The sequence below is a fragment of the Labeo rohita genome, chromosome 7 (genome assembly GCF_022985175.1).
Source record: "Labeo rohita strain BAU-BD-2019 chromosome 7, IGBB_LRoh.1.0, whole genome shotgun sequence".
NCBI classification, from domain to species: Eukaryota; Metazoa; Chordata; class Actinopteri; order Cypriniformes; family Cyprinidae; genus Labeo; species Labeo rohita.
In genome coordinates this window covers 46,423,523-46,448,349 of record NC_066875.1, presented here as the reverse complement: position 1 = coordinate 46,448,349, position 24,827 = coordinate 46,423,523, and the positions used below count along the sequence as shown (strand labels likewise).

Below are 24,827 nucleotides of genomic sequence, written 5' to 3'. Positions count from 1 at the left end.
TTATCTGTGCGAGCTTCTCCTGAACTTTGTTAATAAAACATCACTTAAATTAGCTTTAATTGTTTAACCACCAAAGTGTTTTGTCTCCATTGGCAACACACACCATTTGTGTGGATTGCAAGTGATGTCGCAGGTAGCAGAGAGTGCAAGTGGTCATTGTGAGTGACATTGTTGAGAGATTCAATAAAAAAATTAATAAATAAATACAATAAAATAAAATAAAAAAAATAGACCGCAAGTGCAGGTCTGAAAATGCAAGTGCATGTCTGTAGCCAGACCCTTCTCAACAATCTTGGGTGTTTTGATTCCCTTTGTGTATATGTGACTGTATACAGTGACACACACACACAAAAAAACATACTGTAGGGTGACTTCATATGAATTTACCACATCTGCATCACAATTTAGTGTTTCATTTTTATGATGCTGGGAATTTTAGGGAATAAACGCCAGTGTTTGTAACACTCACCTCAGAATCACACCAGGTGTTATGAAACTAACACTGTTCATTGAACACACTGATTAAATCACAGTGCAACTGTTTCAAAACTTCTCATTTATTAAAAACAGTCATTTGAGATCATTAGCAGTTAAAGTGATGAAAGGCCAGTTCTGAAAGTGACTAAACACAAAAGGAAATTCATGAAACAGATGTTTCCTTACAGCCGCAGTTTAAGACAGGCAAATGTGCTAAATATTAAACCAAAATCATTCTTTTTCAACAACATAAACCATTTGAATAATAATAATAAATAATAATAAGAATAATAAGAATAATAATAATAAGTGACATATTTTGTTTGTATTACCTGCAAGTTGAAAAGCTTATACTGTATCTGATCTCACGTAAAAAATGATTTTATGAAACTAATTACATTTCACCTCAACAACCTGTATAATGGACAGTTCCTTCACTAAAAATAACACAATGCATGAACAATAGTAATTTACAACAGTGGTTCTTAACTTATTAAACCGCTCTAAATTATTATTATTATTATTATTATTATAGTTGTTGTTGTTGTTCATTCATAGGCACGTTGACTTGACAATTACTATAATTCATAATACATTCTTTCACTCTTAGTCATCATCTTCAATATAAAAGACCATGTACAGTTAAGTTGGACCCAAATGAAATATCAAAAATAAAGCCTCCTCCTTGAGTTAAAGTGCTTTTAGTATTGTTAACAAACATCATTGTTTATTCCAGTGACAAAAGATCAGCTATGGGGAAAAAAACTAGGTCTTTACCCAAAATAGTTCTATACTGGCACTGTTAGACACAAAATATAGATACAAATCATATCCGATACAGTCTCTCAATAAGACACAAGTTATTCGCCCTAAATGTTGTACCTTTGCTCTATCAATAACTACAGTACAGTGGTTTAAATATTATGACAGTCTATGCCATTCAACCCTCCAGTCCATTGTACTCCATAATCCTTCTGCAAAAATAGATCATTATTCATGTGTTTATAAAATCAGGTATTGTCCATCAGAGTTTACAGAATAGTTGTCCTCCTCAAAGTGTCTCAAATCTGTGGCACTGCTTTTCTTGGCCACAAGGTGGTGAACTAGTCCTTCCCAGTGAGCAGGTCCATTACATGAGCGTCTGTTGCTGTTTTCTCATGTATAAAGCAGCAGATCTATGTTGAATCACCATTTGATTCCACATGGTCTAATAGTTAAGTAGTTTACAGTATTTCTCACCATGTTCGGAATGGAACACTAGCATACTAACTATATATGTAGCATACGATTTTTAGTCTTTTAGTGAAACAACGTGCATTAAATAGTAGTATGCTAAAACTGTACCGCACAAATTACTAGCTAAAAAGAAAATTAATTGTCCAAATTCAGTATCTGAAGGCTACTGCAGAGTTTAGCTCCAATGTACCTCAGCACACCTGCCTGGAAGTTTCTAGTATGCCTAGTTAGACACTAATTAGCTTGTTCAGGTGAGTTTAATTGGGGTTGGAGCTGAACTTTGCAGGACACAGCCCTCCAGGAACAGAACTGAACGCCCCTGCTCTAGAAACATACAGTTTGAATGCACTGTAAGCAGCACCTGATAAAAGATAAAATTGTGGCTGATATTGCTTCAAGTTCTGAAATCATAATATTGAGTGCACTGCATTGTGGGATACTTGAAATGACCACTGAGTGGCCCTAATAAAGTGTACAGTTTAATCGAAATGGAAGAACGTGATTCTTGCAAACATTTTATTGAGTTGGTTGTTGCACATATCACGGCTGTTTGGAAATGAATGTCCAATTTCCATAATGGATGAACATGAATCTGGTAATGTTTAGGGCTGCCCCCCAGTAGTCAACTAACTAATAGTCGTCATATCTGGAAGCTTAACAGTGTTGCCAGATGTATGATAATTATTGTATTTGTATGATAATTTTGACCTCTGTACGATATACGATCAATAATGAAAAAAATCCCATAATGTATGATATATTTTCAGAATTTTGTGACACTTTAAATCATAGGGCTTTACTAATTGATTTAGCTGTGGATCATACATCTACCGTTTCCTGCTTTTAAGCCAACAAGCACTATGTTGCCGTTAAAGACGGCATCAAATCTGTACCACAAAAGAACCCCCTCAATATCTGGCAACATGCAGGCTTCTGATGACTGCGACTCAGAAGTGGAGTTTTGACTTTCCCACTAAGATAGCCTAGTTATTTATCTATTGTGGAAATTTGCAGGTTGTGTCAAAAAGTTACTGGTCTAGATAAATAGCTGTACTCTGTACTTGTGTAGGATAATTTTCTTCCAAAGACGATATTTTACGTGGTAAGATACTTGGACATTTCCGATCCGGAACAATGAAGCTGAATAGTAGCACACTCACTTTATGACAGATGGAGGCACCTAAAACACGCCATCATTTTGGTAATATATCTTTTTGATCTGTAAAGACATTTATTTGTGTGCTCTCACAATAACAACAAAACATTGTGCTTTTGTAAATAATAATTCAAGCAAACAGGATGCGCTTTCTGCCGTCTTGGTCTCTGAAATTATCTCTGTATATATTTGTCTGATGAGAGTGAAATGTCTACTTTCAAATGAACCAATTTAAATAAAAAACAAATATTCTCAGATTATGTCATCTGTATGAAACACGCATACAGGTGCATCGCTACTGCGGAGATGACAAGTCAGTGTCGCTGACTTAATCTCTTATGTTGAAAATAAAGAATACACTAGTTTATCAATAAATTTAAAACGTTAATGTAGTCTCCTTGCTGTTTTTCCCAGACACATTCATAATTATTTTATCTGCCGGTGCACTGTGGCAAGCTTTTTTTGCATGCGCTTCAGCGCTTATTAGGCTGTGTAGGCAATTAAAGACTCAGTATCATGATTTACATGTTTATTAATAAATGAGCGACTAATAGTTGACTAATGCTTAAAATGAACGACTACTGGCCGACCAGAAAAATCTTTAGTTACGGGCAGCCATTTGCCATTGTGGGTCATCCGTGTGTTCTGTTCATACAGAAAACTTGAATGCTATGCACAGTATATGTACTATGTACTGCAGAAACAGCAAGTGTAGTATCCTAGTGTGCTATTCCGAACATAGCCACTCTCTCTTTATCTTCTCTATTTCATGCTTGTATGTCAGCGTATTTCAGTATTTCAGCGCTAGCCAACTGTACTGGCACGCTACCTTGAACAACAGGTAAGCTCAGTGGCATCGCAAAAAAAAAAAAAAAAGTTGGCTAACACTGAATCAAACAAGTACTCAAGCAATTTATCCCCATCTGATCCCCCATTCACTCATTCATCTCTGTTTTTCGCTCTCTAGACGTTACTAATGCGGACGCTAAGCTGGTCTCGGACACGCCCCCTGTCCCGCCCCCTTTCCTCTCGGTAACTCTCCTCCAATCGCATCTTCTCCATATCCGCCCCTTGCTCTCCACCGCCATTGCCTTGATGCTGCGGCGACTGGGTGTTTGGAGGCGGGGCTTGTTTAAAAAGGGGTGGGGTCTTGGTCTTGGCAACCTTGTCGAAGAAGGCAAAATCAGCTACATACTTTCCGGAGGGAGAGAGGGAGACGACAGGAGGAAATTCGTAGCCCCACAGGATCTCGTCTGGCAGGTAGGAGGTGCGCACTTGGCAGGTGGCCGAGGTCGGCTCCACGGTAGCGCTCATGATTACAAGCAGCTCAAAGTCAGCCAGCTCCGGATCTGTCCACCCACCACCTTAGAAAGAGAGATACATAGTGAAAAAAAAAAAGGTCAGAAATTCAGACCGTGTAATATATTTTATGAATGTAAGTGGGGTTTCGGAAACCACAGTTTTGCAAATAAAGCACATTTTGATTCTAAAATTAAGAAAGACATTCACAAAACTCTCAAAACATGTACACAAATTCCCCTACAATACAATTTGACACAATGTACACATTTAAACAGATTGCTTAACACAATTCAGACAGTAAACAATCAACAAACTGTGTAAAAATTCACAATATGTGATGGTACATAAAGATATGTATGGCTCATACCAGCTGAAATACAAATGCCTTCACTTGTAAACATGCCATTCACCCACTGACACAGACACACACACACACACACACACACTTACAATCGCACACACACCTGCATCAACATCCCACATTCAGAGCAAGAGACCGTCATCTGTGAAAACAGTCTCTCATTTAACCCAGAGCCAGTTCTGCATTCTGGGAGCAAAAAACATGGGGTTTCATAACCCACAAACACACAAGATCACTTCATCATGCTCACAAAATAAAGTATCTGGACACTTGAGTCACACTTATAATTATCATTGCATTACATTATACAATATTAAGTTTAGTATCATTTATTTCATAGGAAGAAATATGTATGGTTTATATTGTTTTATAGTTAATGCTAAACAACAAATGACAAATGGTGATATTTTCTAAGGCAATGACATTCAGACAGTAAGAATGGAATTAAGCATTCAAAACGATTTAGGGTCAGAGTAAACATAATAAATCCTCATAAATTTAAAACATACTGGATAATTAAAGCAAATACACTGACATGCATTCACTAGCAGCATATAAAGATATCCTTTAGTGTCGTTCACATGCTGATCATGGCCAAACTCAGTGGAAAGACCCTCAGGGAATGTCAGTGTTTACTAGCAGGCAGATCTGATGTGGCCTCTCACTGTGTTTTTAATACATTTGAGGAAAAGAAATACTTATATATGGGTCATTCCTACTGTCCAGTACATTTTTGTTAACGTTTTTTGTTAGCTTTTTTATGTACTGTATGTAAACAGGGGGGGTTAATTATTAATGTAATTTTTGTAATGTCTCTGGGTGCTGCACTAATTTCTAACATCAAAAGCTCTATTTATTAAGGTATATATTTTATTATATCAATAATTTTCAATGTGTGTGTGTGTTTTTTTTTTTTTTTTCATATGACTTCAATAGCTCTATTTGGAAAGAATTAATCATCCCAGATTGCTTGGGGTCATTTTGTTGTGAAGTATAACAATAATTTTTAAATAGAAATCTAAGTGCAAAAAAAAGAACCAAATCTCTTTTAGTAACCAAAAAAGTGAACTGGAAATAAAAAATCTCTTTCCATTTGAGTTTTCAAATGTTTTTGACACATTTAATTGGACTTTAAACTATTAATATTATGTTCATTATGACTGCTCCATAAAAATATTAAACAAAACAAAAATTAACATTTTACTGTATAATACAAAGCAAAATTTTCAGTACTAATATGTGCATTTTACATGTTCATTTACATTTACATGTGTGCATATTATAATACAGTGTTTCAGCATCTCAGAGCACCTAAGATGCTGAAACTCTGTTTCTATTAAATTTAAATCGCACCCTTCACGATTATCGCATTCCGATATTTTATTTTGATATATCATGCAGCCCTAGTTTGACACCACAAGTTAAACACAATCTCTGTGAACATCTTGTAGTTCATATAGCTTTATGCTAAATTGTCTCTGGGCTCCTGCAGAGGCCCGTGTCTCTTCTCCTCAGCCTCTTACACAAACACAATGCCATATTCAGCAGACTGGCACACAGTGTATTTAGTTTTTTTTTTTTTTTTTTTTTAACTATAGATTCACACACACTGGTGCACTGTGGGCGCACATCCAAACACGTACGTTTACACACAGCCACTCATGCACGTACAGATTTACACTGTAATGCAGTGGCACGCTTTCGGACACGTTTTTAAAACCGGTGCCAGTTTTTTCATTCATATGCAAATGTGCTTCCATTGGAGCATTCTGAATAGCTATTTCTACTTCATATTCAGGTTTTCAAAGAAAAAATTACCGGTCAACAGAGTTGTTTCTAGGAGGATACGTTGAAATGGGAAGTCTTCGAGAAGTTAATTTGGATTAGGTAGCATTAGGCGTAAGTGGGGTCTATTAAATATAACCCTATACCGTATAATCCGACTACAGTCAATTACGCAGGGTGATCTGGCTAGACTACAAACACGATGCAAAAGAAGCATTGAGACGAGAGAAAATGCACAACAGAAACAATAAACACATACACGAGGAGATGCACGTACAGGAAAAGCTCAGATGAGAGTCACATTCAGTGAATAAAGTGCAAAAGTGGGGACCGGAGGGTCTGATAGCTTGGGCCCTCGATGGGGTAGAGGGGCCGTAACTGGATCCACAACCTGCGTGTCAGCACCAGGAACTGGGCTGCTTTGTGCCTCTAATGAGACGCTCTGGCACGCTCTCATACACGCATTCCAGCCAAAGAGAGAGAATGTATAAAAGAAAGAGGGAAAGCTACGTCTACACACAAAGTGAATGTGGAACGACAGAGAGAAAATTAGACGGAGAGAGGAAGAAGACAATAAAAGCAGCTCATCTGCCAATAATAGAAACCCCAAGTTCCTGTAAACATGCTCTACAATTCACACTAAAACTTTGTTTCACTGCATGGAGAATGTGAAATCCACTTCTGTCCTTTAACCTCCCAATATTCAATTAAACTTTTGCAGTCTTTCCCATAAAGGATTTCTATAATTCCTAAATGCCAATCCTGACACCAAAGGTCCTTGCTGAAAAACGTAGTCATAGCTGGTTTAAGCTGGTTTTCCAGCCGTCAAGCACTCAAACTCCCTTAAAGCCACCAAAACAGACCAGCCTTGTGGCCTAATGGCTTGTCCAGTCTGTTTTTCCCAGCGTGGTTCCGATTTTGACACTTAATTTGACACCAAATTAGCACTTGATAGAGGGAGATCTTTTTACGTTTCGTCTCAGTATCATTGAATTTGGAGATACCTCATCAGATAATTACAGAAGCATTGAAAAGCAAGCTGCATTGTTGCTTGGCTGATCACTTCTGATGCTATTTGCTATTATTATTGCTAAAGTAAGGATTGGTGGGCCAACATCTCTAGAAGACACACAGAAGAATCCCACATCTGAAACTTCCCATTCCCAAGGTTTTCCACTCATAATTACAACATTGTGGTGGTGTCCATTTGCGTTTAACTTATAGATACTCAAACGCATCATTACATTTTGTTGCAAGCAAGCTACAACCTAGAACACTCTAGTAACCACTACCAATTCTCTAAAAAACACCCAGAGCACTCTAACAACTGCGTAGCAATGCCCTAACAACCTACCCAAACACCCTAGAATCATGGTAGCAAGTTTTATGCAGACAAACAGTAAATGTACAAATCTAGCTCACGTTTATCCTCATGATTAATCAAGCAGAGGCAAAATGGAAACATAAATTGAGCCACTTTGGCCTGTCACGCGTACTTGATTCAGGTGTGAAGTGTCAGTGGAAACAGGGCACCGACGTGTGCTCAAAGTGCCAGGACTCCCTGAACCTTCTGCCTGCAGCATGACCTCTGCACTGAAACGGAGCTTCTCCGGTGTCTTTGACACCTCTCCCCACACTGCTGTTTCACGTTTCCCTCATGTAGCTCTCTATCCTCAGAGCAACTCGGCTGGAGCCACGGGTGGTCGGTGCCCAACCACGCTGTCCCTGCTCTCAGGTATATCCTACTGACAGTCTTCATCTGCCACCGCACTGACAAGCACTCAAAATCCCTTAAAACCACAAAAACAAACCAGCCTTGTGGCTTGGTGTCTTGGCTGGTCTGTTTTCCCTGTTGAAAAATCCAGCATACGCTGGTTAGGTATGTCTTGAAGCATGGCTGCTGGTTTGAGCTGGTTTAAGCTGGTCATGTGCTGGTCCTGAGCTGGTCAAGAGCAGGAGCTAGTTGCTTAGGACCAGCTTAGGACCAGCACATGACCAGCTAAGAACCAACTTAAACCAGCAGCCATGCTTCAAAACATACCTAACCAGTATATGCTGGATTTTTTTAACAGGGTTTCCCAGCATGGTTCTGGTTTTTACACTGAAACCTGCACAAAATCAAACTAGCCTTTGATGGAGGGAGATCTGTTTACAATTAGTCTCATTATCACTGAATTTGAAGGTACCTCAACAAATAATTACAGAAGCATCGAAAAGCAAGCTGCATTAGCTATTGCTTGGCTAAACATTTCTGATGCTAATTGCTATTATTGTGGCTCAAACTGAACCAAGGACTGGTGGGACAACAGCTGTCCTCCACTAGTTTAAAGACAATGAGTGGAATACACATTCCCACATCCGAAACTTAGGCTCAAAGAAAATCCCATTCCCAAGTTTTTACCACTCACAACTGCAACATTGTGGTGGTGTTCAGTTTTGTTTAGCTTAATATATACTCAAACACATCATTGCATTTGCACATCATGCCTTTGGCACATGCTTTTATCAAAAACATCTTAGATTTTAAGTGGTACACATGGTCATGGGTTCCATTCCCAAGGAATGCATCAGTTCATCAGGTCGAACCCATCACCATGGCTTTGCTAGTGCTATGCTCTACTATTTAAGCAGAAATTGCAAAATTCCTTTGATGGGTTTGAATTGTACATGTGTGAGAAAATAAAGTAGTGATGTCTAGTAATTCAAGCTCAAGGCTGGTAACCAGATGTTTGCTGGTTCATTCCCCAAAACAAAGAGTCTATGAACCAACAGAGCAAGACACCTAAGGTAATACCAGCTGAAACTGTGCCTGTCCTGTTTTACATTTACCCATTTGGCAGATGCTTGACCCAAGACCTTGGCATAGCTGGTGCCAAGCTCTTCCAGTTGAGCTACAATGATACCAGTTCAACTTGCGCTAGAAAGTAATGAATGCATTTTTTGAATGGAACGGTTCTAGGCTTAGGATTTTGGAATCCAGCATCTCGACATGACATTTCATTGTTCCAGTAACCCTTGTAGTTCTCCTAGGCTTGTGTACCTTTGGCAGCCCAGGCCCGCAGTGGGCTGTTGTCGTCTATCACGTGGTAGAAAGTGAGGGGCAGGATGAGGAAAGGACTGTCACTGGACGTGTCCACTTGGAAAGCTACATTCCTCTGGTCCAGACGCACCGTCTCACCCTCTTTAGTCAGCGACGTCTGCAGAAGCTTACCTGTTACCTGAGGAATCCCAGGAATTGGACATGTGATGAGTTGCACATATGTTACGATGGAAATGGATATGGATATTCAACGTTATTTTATCAGATGTGTTTACCTGGCAGCCCAAAAGGAGGCTCTTACGCATGTTAGCGACACGGATCATAAGACAAGGTCGGCCCTCATGATTGGCGACCACAGCATGCTGACTGAACTTCACCGTCTCACCACGTTTCTTCGGTCGTGCTACCTACATACCCCAGATGAAAATATAAACACCTTATTAGATCCTAGAGAACAATACAGGTCACCAAAAATATTTGTAATCATATTTTGTTTCAGTTCAATCCAAGTTTATTCGCTTAGTATGATTATCAACCTGCAATAGCTACATTTATTTAAATAAAAATATGCACTGTGTTTTACAGTGAAGCTCGGCACTGTGTTCATTAACACGTGGGCAGCTCAGGATGGATCATCTAGTGTTTTCGGTGTCGCAGAGCAGTTTGCAGCAAATGCTGCTCCACGCAAACTCTATCTCTGTATTTGTTGTGTGTTTGGGTGATTTATACATTTGGGAACTCAACATTTGCCAGATTTCTTCCTAAACTTGTAATGAGAAAGACTTATTGACTGGCTAATGTCAACAAAAGGGAAGCTTAATAAAAAGCTTAAAGTGAATCATGGGTATTAAGAATTGTATGGCTTTATATAATGTAAATGATGTCACTTACTGAAAGATGTAGTAGAAAACCAAGAAATATTTACGTTATTTAAAAAAGCCACATCGTTATATACATATTTCGGACTATGGGGGTTGCCATTATTTTGATTATGTAAAACAGTTGCATTCGGTGAGCTACTGGCTATTTTTTACTGCAACAAATAAAATACTGATACGATGACAACAGCCACTGAAAGAGCTTATAGGTGCCGATTGATATAAACATAGGCCACAAAGAGTCTAAACATCCCTGGATATTGCATGAAATCTGCACTAAAAAAACACCTTCAGTGGCTGTGGCATCATGACAAGCATTGGCATGTTTACATCATTTGTAAGCTCTTTCAGTAGCTATGGTCTACTACAGGGGTGCCCAACCCTGTTCCTGGAGATTGACCTTCCTGCAGAGTTTAGTTTCAACCCTAATCAAACACACCTGTCTGTAATTATCAAGTGCTCCTTCAGATCATATTTAGCTGGTTCAGGTGTGTTTGGTCAGGGTTGGAGCTGAGCTCTGCAGGAAGGTCAATCTACAGGACCAGGGTTGAGCACCCCTGGTCTACTAAAAGCCTCAAAGGCTTTAGGGCGAAAGTGGAGAGAACAAAGACGTGGGTTTCTAGTTCGTTTTATTCATCCGTAAAAATCTTCCCATTATTTTCTCCTCCTCTTATCACTAGGAAAACAGTGAAGACTTGCATCGCTTCTCTTGTTTCCCTTCGACTGAAAATTACAACCAAAAGCTACACAATGTGGCATCATATCTATATTTTATTTTCCAAGTTGCTTATTTCAAGTTGTGTTAAAATAGCAGCAGATAGTGCCAGTAGCTCACGGAGTGCAACTGTTTTACGTGATCAAAATAATGGCTCCCCCTATAGTCTTAAATATGTATAAAATATTGTGAATTCTACTACATATTTTAGTAAGAGACATCATTTATATTAAGTCTTAATACCCAGGGTTCCCTTTCAGCTCTTAATAATGTGATCAGATTTTTTTCCCCCAAATTGTGCCAAAGTACATTCACAATGAAAACTAAGCAACTTTTCACACAATTTTTAGTTATACCTTGGCAAGGAAGGTTCCAGTGATGAAGATCTCCATCACCATGGTGATGACAAGCTGGACAATAAGCAGGATTATAGCAAGTGGGCATTCCTCAGTGATGCAGCGAAAGCCATAACCGATCGTAGTTTGTGATTCCAGGGAGAAAAGGAATGCTCCAGTCAGGGTTTGGACCTGCATCACACACGGCGTGTGGTTGGACGGAGGGTCAAACTCTGGTGAGAAAGGACATGAAACAGAGATGGAAATAACAGGGTTGCAATATCATATTAATATTTACGTAAATAAACCTTCATCATCTTCCCTTCTCACCTAGCAAATCTCCATGCACAAGCGCCACCAAGTACCACAGCACTCCGAAGACGAACCAGGTGCCAGCAAAGGTAGCGGAAAAGAGAAAAAGCTTATAGCGCCACTGCATGTCCAGAAAGGTCGTCCACAGGTCACGCAGGTAAAGCGTCCCTCGGCCGCTGACATGTTCGATGCGTACGTTGCTCCGCCCATCTTTAGATAGCACCCGTCGACGGCGTCTCAATGCCGCAGGTCCGTTTCCTGTCGAAGCCCCGCCTCCCCCGCCTAGGAGTGGCTTTAGAACGTCTGTCTGTGTTTGGGAGTGGCAGACCTTCTGTGGGGAGGGGCTACGTGAGGAAGGGGGCGTGGCTGAGGTCATAGCTAGGAGGGAAGAGAGAGGTTGTTTAAAATCAGTAGTGTGATTTCTTCTAACTTCCTGCAGACTTGAGTTCCAGGGTTGCAGGGTTGACTATCCCTGGTTTAAAATGTGCATGTTCACTAGTCATGGTAAATTTAAAAGAGTCTTAAATATATAACTTAGCAATTATTGACTGATAACAATGAAACTGTAATGTTTGGAGTATTTCTGAGGTTAGATCTGAACTTCAACCAGGGATTAAGAACAAAGAGCTTGATAAATCATTTCTGCATTAAAATTCTGACGTATTTGTGTTCAACCTGCAAACAAAAGCAGTTTCTAAAATGCACACGTAGCAAGGCTTTCTTCATTCAAAACTTTAGTTAAAGACTGCTAAAGCTATACACACAGTAGGCTGGTTGTTAAACTGAAAAGATACAGATTGTAATTGGGTTAATGTTCAATTATAACCACTCAGACAATGATCAACAGCTAATACTGTCCCACATAAAAGTAACTCTCACAATTACAGTTTAATTTTTGCTAATAACCCCACCCCACACTCAGATGGGACTCATTCGCACCAGTTTAGGTTACAGAAACTACTAGTATCTTGTTACTCTGACATAAAAAGAAGGTCTTCTTAATGAAATAACTGATCCAGCAGTTAGGCTTCTGTGTGAGAAACCTGTCACCTTATCGCCGTCTGTAAAATCTAGGTCGTCTCGTAGCATTTTAGAAGAAATGGCACATGGGAAGAGAGAGGGCTCTATCTTGATCTGAGCTCTATCTGAAAGACGTGTATCGTCCAAGTAAAGAGAGCCACATTAGGGACACATCAGCGACTCTCGGCAGAATCTAAAAACAACTTCTCAAAGAGCTGAAACGGGCAAAGTAGCTTTCACAGCGATCTTTATCGCAGACACGTGAGCGCATCTTTCTCTCCCGAGGTTTATGTGTGCCAGGAAGGGGGTACAGGGCCGGGTTTGGGGGCGACCCTGGTGGTCTGTTACTCTTTTTTTTTTTTAAATCTACATTCAGACTCTCCAGCTGCCCAAGCGCATTAAATGCCCCTCATTCACACAGTGGAAGCAGCTGCCCTTTCTCATTTAAAGGCTAGTCGTCAACGCTGACCAACTCACATGCCGTGCTCTGTTGGCCCGGGCAAGCGGTGAAAAGGGTGACTTATTCACCATCCAAAAACACAAAACCGCAGGAAGGAATCAGAGATGAAAAGCCCACCACAATGTTTTCCATATTCTCTGCATTCCTGTGTTACACTGAGAATGACGTATCTTAACCCTTCACCTCTGTTTCATAGATGCTGCTTGGACAGTTTTTCCGATTACTAGTTTACTCAATTTTCCTATGATTTTAGCTCAAACGTTTTTGTGTATGCAAACCACACATTATCTAGAAACAGAATAAACATCATGCATTAAAACTCTTTATTCTGACATTGCTGATCCCAAATTGTCCTGGAATAAAACCTCACAACACAATCATAATCTATTCAAGAATGGTTTTACTGTCTGATGTCAGAGACAAACTTTAAGCTCCTCAGACAACTTTCTTTTCTCGAAATCTTTTGAAATCCATCTACAGTGGGCCTAAAAGTAGTTGGATATGTGTAAACTGTCTGAATATCATTAGATATCAGTTTTTCAAAAAAAAACAAAAAAAAGAATAATAAAATAAAATAAAAAAGAATGCATAAACAAACTTTTTAAGCAAAACATTTGGAAATTACTTTCTCCAGTGGAACAAAAAAGAAGATCATTTTAAAAAAGAAAGAAAGAAAGAAAAAGAAAGAAGTTAGTAGTTGTACTAAATGATGACAGAATTATTTATATTTACAAGGTAGTCTAGGTATAAATCAATGGTAGAGCATTCATTAGAAGTGTCAATGTCATTTCATTATAAATACAATCAATAATTTAAAAAACGTTAAATGTTATATATAGTTCCATTACAGGAAGGTATAGCAAACACAATTTTCAAGCATAACATTTGTCAAAAGAAACCGTTTCTACAGTCATAACAATAGATGTAGTGTTGAAAATAAGGAGTATTATAGTGATTTGTTTGTGGATGGTGAATCATACTGCTATTTGATGTGATTCTCTATCTACACTTGTGGTTCCTCTGTAAAACTGAGGAGAACTGACTTCATACATCCACTAAAAATCACCAAAACACCAGCTGTAGACAGAATGTAGACAGAAATGAATACAAGTTTTTCTCCTAATATGCCAGTAATCTCATGTGTTTCAGAAGAGATTTCAACAGTGACTCAAACCATTATAATTTAATTACTTTTCTGTGTTTTCCGTTAATTTTCTGGATTTCATTTTAATGGTTTCATTAAATTTTTAATAATCAAAAGCATCTGTAATTGATTGTTTTTATAAAAAAATAAATTACTTTTTATTTTATTTATTTCAGAAATAGTGTTTTTAAATTTTTCTGGTAAATAAATTCTGATAAATATTCCTTAGAAAATAATGTTTTAATAATAACTTTATTAGTAGTAGTACTATCATTATGTTAAATTACATTATTTTTTCTGTCACCATTTCTTCAAGTTAAACCGAACTTTTATTCTGACGTGTTGCTGTGAAGACCTTTTAAGTTTATGTTTGTGTATGATATGACAATAGCTTTTCTCAAACAAAACAGTTTTATTTTGACCAAATTCTGTGCTTTCCATTAATTTTCTGGATTTCATTTTAATGGTTTCATTATGGTTTCAAGCATCTCTAATTGATTGTTTTTTTGTTTGTTTTTTAAAATACAATTTTTTGTTTTTCGTTGTTTTAAAACATTTTTGTTTAAATAAATTCTATATTAAAGATATTATATTCTAATATTGAAATTCTGTGCTTTTCATTAATTTTCTGGATTCCATTTTAATGGTTTCATTAAAACTGTAATAATCAAAAGCATCTCTAATTGATTGTTTTTATGAAAAATTATTAATTGTTATTTTATTTATTTATTTATTTATTTTTCAGAAATACTGTTTTTACATTTTTAAATACATTCTGGTAAATATTCTTTAAAAAATATTGTTTTGATGATAACTTTATTAGTAGTAGTACTATCATTACATTAAATTATATTTTTTTCTGTCACCATTTCTTCAAGTTAAGCTGAACTTTTATATTCACGGGTTGCCGTGAAGACCTTTACGTTTCTATTTGTATATGATATGACAATAGTTTTTCTCAAACTAAACCGTTTTATTTTGACCAAATTCTGTGCTTCCCATTTAATTTTCTGGATTCCATTTGAATGGTTTAATTAAAATTGTAATAATCAAAAGCATCTCTAATTGATCGTTTTTATGAAAATTAATAATTGTTATTTTATTTTATTTTTTTAGAAATACTGTTTTTAGATTTTTAAATAAATCTGGTAAATATTCTTTAAAAAAAAAATGTTTTGATGATAACTTTATTAGTAGTACTGCAGTAACAATTTAAAAAAAAAATAAATCACAAATATGTGTGTCACGGTGTGTTGAGGTGGAGGAGAGAGGGAGTAAAGGAGTAAACTTGGAGACAAAGGAGTAAACTTGACAAAATAATATACTTTTAATAAAACAAAACCAAAAGTCAATACAGAGGAGCCAAAACCACAAAGGAACACAGGAAGACATATAACACCGAACACAGGACACTGGAAACACTGGGCTTAAATACATTACAAACAAGGGAATTAACAAGACACATCTGGGATCAAATTAACTAGACAAGAACAGGAAACATGACCATAAAAGGAAACAGGAACTAAGGCTGGGGGTAAAACACGGAACACAAAGTCCAAAGTCCAAACTCTGAAAATGTGATTTATTATTGTTATTTATTTCCGAAATAATTTTACACAGCCGTGATCCAAGAAATACAGTGTGATCAGTACTGTACATCCAATCACTTTCCGCGCTAATAGTTACCAAGTAACTACTGTTGCCAGCCAAAGTGTTACAACAATGGAACAAAAGTTCCACTAACAACTAGTGATTAACCAATTAGGAACCTACAAGGGGTAATATCCAAAACACTTACCCCTTTTAGCATAGGCCCTTGCCTTATCCCCGGCGTGTCTTTCCCACTCCATCTCGGGACAGTGTTCCCGGTTCATAGGGAGCTCGGGATTCAATTCCCCCCTTTACGGATGAGCCCCCAACTGTTAGAATTATAATATTTAATCAACTGCCGAGATTCAGTTTGGTTGAGCAACAGAGCACAAAGTCAGGGTCATGGACCAGTGAATGAAATGACCACACAGAAGTGCAATTCACTCAAAGGTACTTTTTTAAGAGAAGTTTCGATTTTTATATATATATATATATATATATATATATATATATATATAGTCGATACAGGGAAGTGAAAATATTAGTTGTCAGCAGAAATATGGACAGATCAAACATCACATCCATATAAGAAAGTACAACATGTCTTATGATTTTCTAAACTAGACTTATGTTATGTCTGCATCTTTTCAAATTAGTATGAGAGGGGCACAGGATGTTAGGATTCTTACAATCTCACAACTATCATTACATTAAATTATATTTTCGGACATTTGAGTCTCGTTCAGCAAAATTAAATCTTTTTTGAGAGTCATTTTGTTAATTTCGTTCATTTTAGCAAAATATAATTAAAATGTTACTGAACTTTTATATTCACGGGTTGCTGTGAAGACCTTTACGTTTCTATTTGTATATGATATGACAATAGTTTTTCTCAAACGGAACCATTTTATTTTGACCAAATTCTCAAAATTCTCTCCAGGGCGGGTCAGGGAGCTCGGGGAGCCATGGCGGAGCAGACAGTTCGGGCAGCCATGGCGGGCTCTGGAGGGCGCAGACACTGGAGGGCTGGACGGAACCAGCAGAGATGTAGGAGACTCAGGAGGGCTGGATGGGACCAGCGGACGTGTAGGAGACGAAGGAGGGCTGGACGGGACCAGCGGAGACGTAGGAGACGAAGGAGAGAGGATTGGGGCAGGAAGAGTGCCATGTCCATTACTTGGATCAAGGACATAATTAATAAAGTACGCTACGGGTCTGCGGCAATCGTCAGGAGTCAAGAAACAAAACAAACGATCATCTTTTAGTCCCATCCGAAAGCAAGCGTTAATCATAGAATCGCTCCAGCTCACCGGATGTAGTACACTCAGAAATTCCTCCACATACTGCTCCAATGGCCTTCCCTCCTGCTGGATATCCAAAAGAAATTCCTCAGCCCAGAACATTTTGGTTTGGTTCGGCATTCTGTCACGGTGTGTCAAGGTGGAGGAGAGAGGGACGAGGAGACGAAGGAGTAAACTTGACAAAATAATATACTTTTAATAAAACAAAACCAAAAGTCAATACTGGGGTGGCAAAACACAGGAAGACATATAACCCCGAACACAGGACACTGGAAACACTGGGCTTAAATACATTACAAACAAGGGAATTAACAAGACACACCTGGGATCAAATTAACTAGACAAGAACAGGAAACATGACCATAAAAGGAAACGGGAACTAAGGCTGGGGGTAAATCACAGAACACAAAGTCCAAAGTCCAAACCCTGGCAATGTGATTTATTATTATTTATTTCCAATATAATTTTACGCTACTGTGATCCAAGAAATACAGTGTGATCAGTACTGTACATCCAATCACTTTCCACGCTAACAGTTACCAAGTAACTACCGTTGCCAACCGAAGTGTACAACAATGGAAAAAAAATCCACTAGCTTCTCATGATTATCTAATCACTCTTCACGTTAATAATGAATGAAAATTACTGCTCCCAGCCGAAGTGCTAGAACAATGGAACAAAAGTTCCTTTAACGACTAGTGATTAACCAATTAGGAACCTACAAGGGGCAAGCGCCTTATTTCCTTCAAGAAATATCCCAAAACACTTACCCCTTGTAGCATAGGCCCTTGCCTGATCCCCGGCGTGTCTTTCCCACTCCATCTCGGGACAGTGTTTCCGGTTCGTAGGGAGATTCAGGATTCAACTCCCCCCCAACTGTTAGAATTATAATATCTAATCAACTGCCAAGATTCAGTTTGGTTGAGCAACAGAGCACAAAGTCAGGGTCATGGACCAGTGAATGAAATGACCACACACAGAAGTGCAATTCACTCAAAGGTACTTTTTTAAGAGAAGTTTCGATTTTTATATATATATATATATATAGTCGATACAGGGAAGTGAAATATGGAAGGGTCAAACTTCACATTCATATATATAAGAAAGTACAACATGTCTTATGGTTTTCTAAACTAGACTTATGTCTACATCTTTTCAAGTTAGTATGAGAGGGGCACAGGATGTTAGGATTCTTACAATCTCACAACTATCATTACATTAAATGATATTTTCTTGTCACCATTTCTTCAAGTTAAAATTCCACTTCCAGAACAACAATTCACAAATAATTCACTCACCCTCTTATCATCAAGATGTTCATGTCTTTCTGTCTTCAGTTGTGAACAAATTATGGTTTTTGAGGAAAGCATTTCAGGATATTTCTCCATATAATGGACTTCACTGGTGCCCCAATTTTGAACTTCCAAAATGTATTAAATGCATCATTCACAACGCTATGTACTATTGAATCATGTCGAAAGGTCACACGGAACATAGGCGGAACCACAGGGGAACCACGTAGTAGTGATGGGAAGTTCAGATCATTTTACCATCTCAGAACTTTGAGTCTCGTTCAGCAAAATTAACTAATCTTTTTTTTTTTTTCCAGTACAGAACCTAATAAGATGTTCTGATGACTCGTTCTTCCCGAGTCACATTAAAGATTCGAATCGTTAAAGAATGACCCATCACTAATTTGTAGCATCGTGAACGCGCATCCCAGAGCCTGTGCTACACAAGCTTTGTGCTTAAAAAGTATACAAATTTTAGTTTTTCGAAAAAAATGACTGATCATTTCGCTAGATAAGACCCTTCTTCTTCGACAAGGATCTTTTAGAGCCCTTTGAAGCTGCATTTAAACTACATTTTGGAAGTTCAAAATCGGGGCACCAATGAAGTCCATTATATGGAAAAAAATCCTGAAATGCTTTCCTCAAAAACCATAATTTCTTCACGACTAAAGACAGAAAGACATGAACATCTTGGATGACAAGGGGGTGAGTAAATTATTTGTGAATTGTTGTTCTGGAAGTGGACTTCTCCTTTACCGTTTCGAAAAACTATTGCCATATAATATACAAACAGAAACTTAAAAAGCCCATGAAGTGACTCTCAGTTCTAGAGATTATTTATGTGTCCATGTACTCGTATATTGAGGTGTCAGACGCTGAAAACACAGCATGCATTACATATGCGCGCTTCAGTATGTGTGTGTTCATTTACACAGAGATATGGAAATCAAAAGCCCCTAACTATATTATCAGTCAACTCCTTATACTCATGTACAATGATATATATCAACCAAACACAAGATATTAAGATATTATAAAAATTTCTGTAAAGCTGCTTTGAAACAATATTGATTTGACTTAACTCATGCTTGACTTGTTTGTGAATATTAGAACAAACAGCAACTTCAAAACGTAACTAAGAACCAATATCTTAGAGATGTTACTCAAGGAATCACTTCAAGGGTGTCTCCATTCATCCACACTGTTCAATCTCACCCTCTTCTCTCGCTCTCTGCATTCTTGTTTAAATGTCTAAGTGGTAGTTTAGTCTCACTCAGCTTCTGCCTTCCGCACCAAATAAAATAAATATATGAAATGAATGAGTACCAGGGTGATGTGATACGCTCTCCCCTCTCTGACCTCGCTCTCTCTCTCTGGACTCACACTGAGAGAATGAATAGGTATCTGTCTGGATCTCTGTGCTCTGAATACTAACGCCGGCCGAGAGGGAGGAGGCGGTTCCTCGCCGAGGCACGTGTTATAAGCAGAGTGTACACACAGCTGACCTTTGAACTCCGGCGAGTACGCACCCACACGCGTACACACTGATACAGTACATACAGCAGACAAACGTTGATGTGCTTGACTCAGTATATGTTTCTCATGCTCTCAAAGACCTTTTGGTTTAGTCTTGAAATGCATGAAATTAGCTTTGGAGACAAATATACATTGTGCCCACGCATGAATATTTGACTAAGAATACATGCAAACTCATTCAATACTACTTGGTTATTTTCTGACTTTATTGTTGCACGCTGAGATGAATTCACTAAGAGCATCAAAAATGAAGCCATGTTGTTTCACTGCGAGAGTTTACAAATTGTCTTCGTCTTTTTTCTCACTTTTCCTCTCACTTTCTGTCCTCCCTCGATGTCTTTCTTTCTCACTCGCTGTCCTGTATACACAAGAATCCTTTTGTTTAGAAATGAGATGAAAGAGACAAAAGCCACCATTGAAAAATACAACACTGCATGTGTGTGAGTGAGAGAGAGTAAGTGAGACAGAGAGAGAGAGAGAGAAAGGAAGGAATGACATGGAGAGATGGACAGAAAACAGGCCGATATTAAAACTCTCTCATCAGTATTCTGTGGATGTGCAAACTTTTACTTTCCTCTGTTCACCAGATCCAATGCAATTCTCACAGCCGTAGTCGAATGCACTTGACGTTACTATACTCTAGAAATCACTGATGACAGATCAACATTTCCTTAACCTCTAATGAGCAGATCCTTTATTTCATTGTCTAGCTTGGTTTAAATCTCCAAAATAACCAGGTTGAAATGTAGGAGGGGGGGAAAAGCAAGGGAAAAGTCCAAAAAGGAAATCCAAAAGCTTGGCCAGTTCTGATGTTTGCCAGAAAGAGCCATGGGGAGCATATCAGATCGGTTGAAAGGAACAAAAAAAAGAAAAGAATACCCACGCGATGCTGTGTTTGAGTCAAAGTCTATGAAATTATTTTGATAGCAACAGATAACCCTCCTCTTTTATATCTCTGCATCAGTAAATATTATTTCTGTACAGCTCATGCATGAAACTGAAGCAGTATTATTTAATAGAGCAAGCTTCAAACACACTATAAATTAATAATAAATAATTGTGAACCTGGACCACAAAACCAGTCAGAAGTAGCACAGGTATATTTGTAGCAATAGCCAAAAATGCCTTGTATGGGTCAAAATTATAAATTCTTCTTTTATGCCAAAAATCATTAGGATATTAAGTAAAGATCATGTTCCATGAACATATTTTGTAAATTCCCTACCATAAATATATCAAAACTTAATTTTTAATTAGTAATATGCATTGCTAAGAACTTCACTTGGACAACTTTAAAGTCGATTTTCTTTCATTTTTTGCACCCTCAGGTTACACATTTTTAAAGGCTTATTTATTAAACTTACAGATGATGTATAAATCTTGAAATTAACCCTAATGACTATTTTTTTGTGGTCCAGGGTTACAATTAATAATAAATTATCATGATATTTATTACAGACGAATGCATTCTACAAGAACAAAACCAGTACCTGACAAACAAAAACCTTTTGGAGGTTCAATTTCGCGGTTATATTTTTCATTAAACAAAACATGATTTATGGTAAACATTCTGTTTTCCTTTTTTTTTTCTATTTCGCATTAAATATTACACATACTGACATTCAAAACTCTAATAAAGCTGGAGCAATCTAATATTGACACAGTTAGAAGTGCTTATTATTAATTCATTTTAGCTAATTAAACAACAAATTAAACATGTGACAGAACATTTAAGCAATTAGTCTGCAGGTTACACATCAGAACAACCTACTGCACTATAATGTTTATTTACTAATGCTTAACAGTGATATAGGTTTTTACAATTTAGAGATGCACCTGTCTGAACACTAATGTATTTGCTGTCTCACATAGGTACAGTTTTTACTCATATTAGACTTCTTGTATTCAAAACTGCACAGATGTAGCATAAATTATGCTTATGGTTTAGTTTCTTCATAAAGCGTCTTCATAAAGCTCCTTCATCTTAAGTTAACACAATCTCAGCACATTGAACTCTAGGCCTCACAAGTGACTTTAGCATGGATGTTATAGGTTTACTTCAGCACTTACCTTTTACTGAGGACTTGAAAGAAGAGCTCTCTCTTTTTGTAATTTACAACAGTCACTGCTGTTTTCCAGTTTCAGGAAACATCAGAGGATAATCTGAGGCGAAAGTTGTGAAAGCGTTCAGAACGGAGAGAAGCGCGTTTCTGACAACTTTGTCAACATCATCCGCGCCAGGAGAGTGACAAGCCGCGGAGGTCGCATAATGTTTATCATTCAGATAAACACATTTAAAACAGGTAATACGATTTTAAACAATGTATACACCTAAATATTTGTGCAAATATACAAAATCAGCCAAGTTAAAAAAATATATAGGATAATCGGTTCGATCCTAGCAATAAGTTAGCCTAAGTGTCAGTCAGTGCCGGTCCCGGTCGAATGTTACCGATTTATTATGTAATGCCCTCCTGTCTATCTCTATCTCTCTCTCTCTCTCCTCCTCTACGCTCTCTTTCTAACTATTGTCTTGTCTTAAGTGGGACTCCTCAATAAGTTTTGTTAGCAGCTCTATCTGAAAACTTTCTCCTCTCGTCTCAGTCCTGCCTTTCATTGTTGATGAAAATACGTACTTTCAGCGCCTCAGCACTATTTAATTCATTAATTCAGCGGCCCTCCGCTCCTCCTCCCGCCCCCCGTGTCTCCGTCTGTAAATAGAGCCCTTGTTGAGCTCCTCCGCTCTTCAGCCTTTGTAAACTTTTCTGCTTGATTTAAATATGTCGAAATGAAAAAACTGTATGTTGCTGTTGTTTGCAGGACACATACATTATTTATAAATGCGACCTCGGATGTTGATGTAGTTCTGTGGCGATTTTCCCTCTTTCGTTTCTTTATCCAAGCGGAATTTGCGACTTGCAGAGTGACATGACTTTGAAGTCGATCCATGTCCGCTTGAATAACTGCGCAGAAAACAGGTGCAAACCTTTGAAAGAGGCGCTGATGGGAACAGGGAAAGAATTACCGTAATTATGATTACTATTCGTGTTATGCAACACTGATATTTTTTTTACTACTTCTAAAAATAAATGTTAATAATTAGGCAACCAAACAAAATGCAAATAAAAAGGTAATAAATAAACAATAAACGATCCTAATGTTTCATAATTAAATTTAATCATAATGTGGAGAGGGAAATCATTTTAAAAGATCGTTTTTGAAAAAAAAAACCTTTTGGGGTATAGATCTCATATTTTTCCGCAAAAATGCGTCTGTAAAGAATTAAGAAATTTTAATGTATTGTAGCGTCAGTGAGTTTTAATAGTCTATCAGGTCTTTTTACAACCCAAAGTTTTTAAAAAAAAAGCCACGTTAATTTATTTGTTTGTGTAAAATATATATTTTTAATGTTGCATTAGCAGAATTCTGGAATGCTGGTCTTTTGAACAGATTGCATATGGCGTTTCGCGGTTGATTTGAATTTTGTGGCAGTAGTTGTGGATGTGTCGGTGATATATATATTTTTTTAATTTCACAAGAAGAAAGTCAACATTTATCCTACATTAGTAAATCAAGGTTATCTTTCACACATTAAAAGCTCATGTTGTGTTTTAATTTCGGTTTGTCTTATTCACAGTTGTTGGTCGTTTGCGTCTAAATTATCGGGCGTAAATTTAACAAACGGCTGTCATACAAAAATAATGAGATTTAATTATTTACTCTAAAGGTTATTTCTGAAAGCTGAACAAGGTAAAACCGCTTGTTTTGGCGGAGGTTAAATTTACCGCGTCCCCTGGACGGACCAGACACATAAATCTTCGCGCGGACGGCGGTACAATCCTGTTTGTGCGCCGCTTTTTTCACACGCGCGTCAATCTTGAATTCCCGCCCACCTGCCAAAGCGCGCAATTTTCTTAGGCCGGAAGAACTCAAAGTTGGAGAAGCTTTTAATTGTTTTGAAGATCAAATCTAGGAACGAAAAATTGTGAGACTTAAATATGGCATCTGACTAAACTGAAAAAAAAAAATACCAAAAAAGGTAATCTAATAAGGAAAGTTAGTTAATATGTCACTCAGTGATGTAAGATGCAAATGAGAGGATGTGGAGACACAAGAGAAGAAAGGATGGATGGAAGAGAACAGGATGAGGCACAAAGTAAGTAAGTCGATCAGGACTCTTTTTGGCTGGACGGCTCTGTCGGAAGAGACTTTTTCTTCTGTTCCCTCTTTGTTGACCCTTTTCCTTGGCATTACACTTCATTTGTTTACTGAACACATGGTTTACTTGCTTTTCCCACTTAACATCCGTCCCTCTCTCTCTCTGTTTCTCTCTCAAGTGTCCCCTCCTGAGCTGTTGATATTCTGATTTTCTAATTTGGTATCATACCCTTTCTGTCAGTTCAGCTACAACCTAACTACAACCTTTTTTATAGGCTAAGCTGAACATTATAGTGAGTTTCACACACACACACACACACACACACACACTGAGCAGAGACTTTCATTCAGGATTTTTATTCAAAGAGAAAGAGGAAACCATTACCACTATGTCTGGGATAGCAGTGCCCATTTTCTGTCCAAGGGAGCCGCTCCGCGAAGTTTTATGCCTTCCCAGTGAGAAAAGTTTTATTTGTACAATCAGCGAGAGAAGTTTTATTAGGGCAATCAGTGCTCTGACTGTGTTAACTCCTGTAACTCACAGCTGGCCTCATGCTTCAGCCAAGGGATTCTCCACCGTGTTCCTCCATTCCTGAAATTAGATCCATGGTCTCTTAGGAACCCTTCGCTCTAGAGCCCTCCTGTGGCTATTAAAAAGACCATTCCAACTGGTAGATGAAACAAAGACTTTATTCAGTTATTATTTTGTTGTGCAATCTGTCTTGTTCT

The 24,827-nt window shown here is 37.8% G+C and overlaps 1 protein-coding gene across 1 annotated transcript; it reads right to left on the bottom strand.

The window, feature by feature from the left end:
* Nucleotides 1-541: 541 nt before the first annotated feature.
* kcnj10a (potassium inwardly rectifying channel subfamily J member 10a) lies at nt 542-22,601 on the bottom strand. Its single transcript, XM_051115577.1, has 6 exons — nt 22,011-22,601; nt 11,616-11,975; nt 11,307-11,518; nt 9,633-9,764; nt 9,358-9,535; nt 542-4,233 (listed from the first exon to the last, which is right to left on the bottom strand). Exons 2-6 carry the CDS (start codon nt 11,971-11,973, stop codon nt 3,833-3,835), a joined length of 1,281 nt encoding a protein of 426 aa, XP_050971534.1. The 5' UTR covers nt 11,974-11,975; nt 22,011-22,601; the 3' UTR covers nt 542-3,832.
* Nucleotides 22,602-24,827: the final 2,226 nt, after the last annotated feature.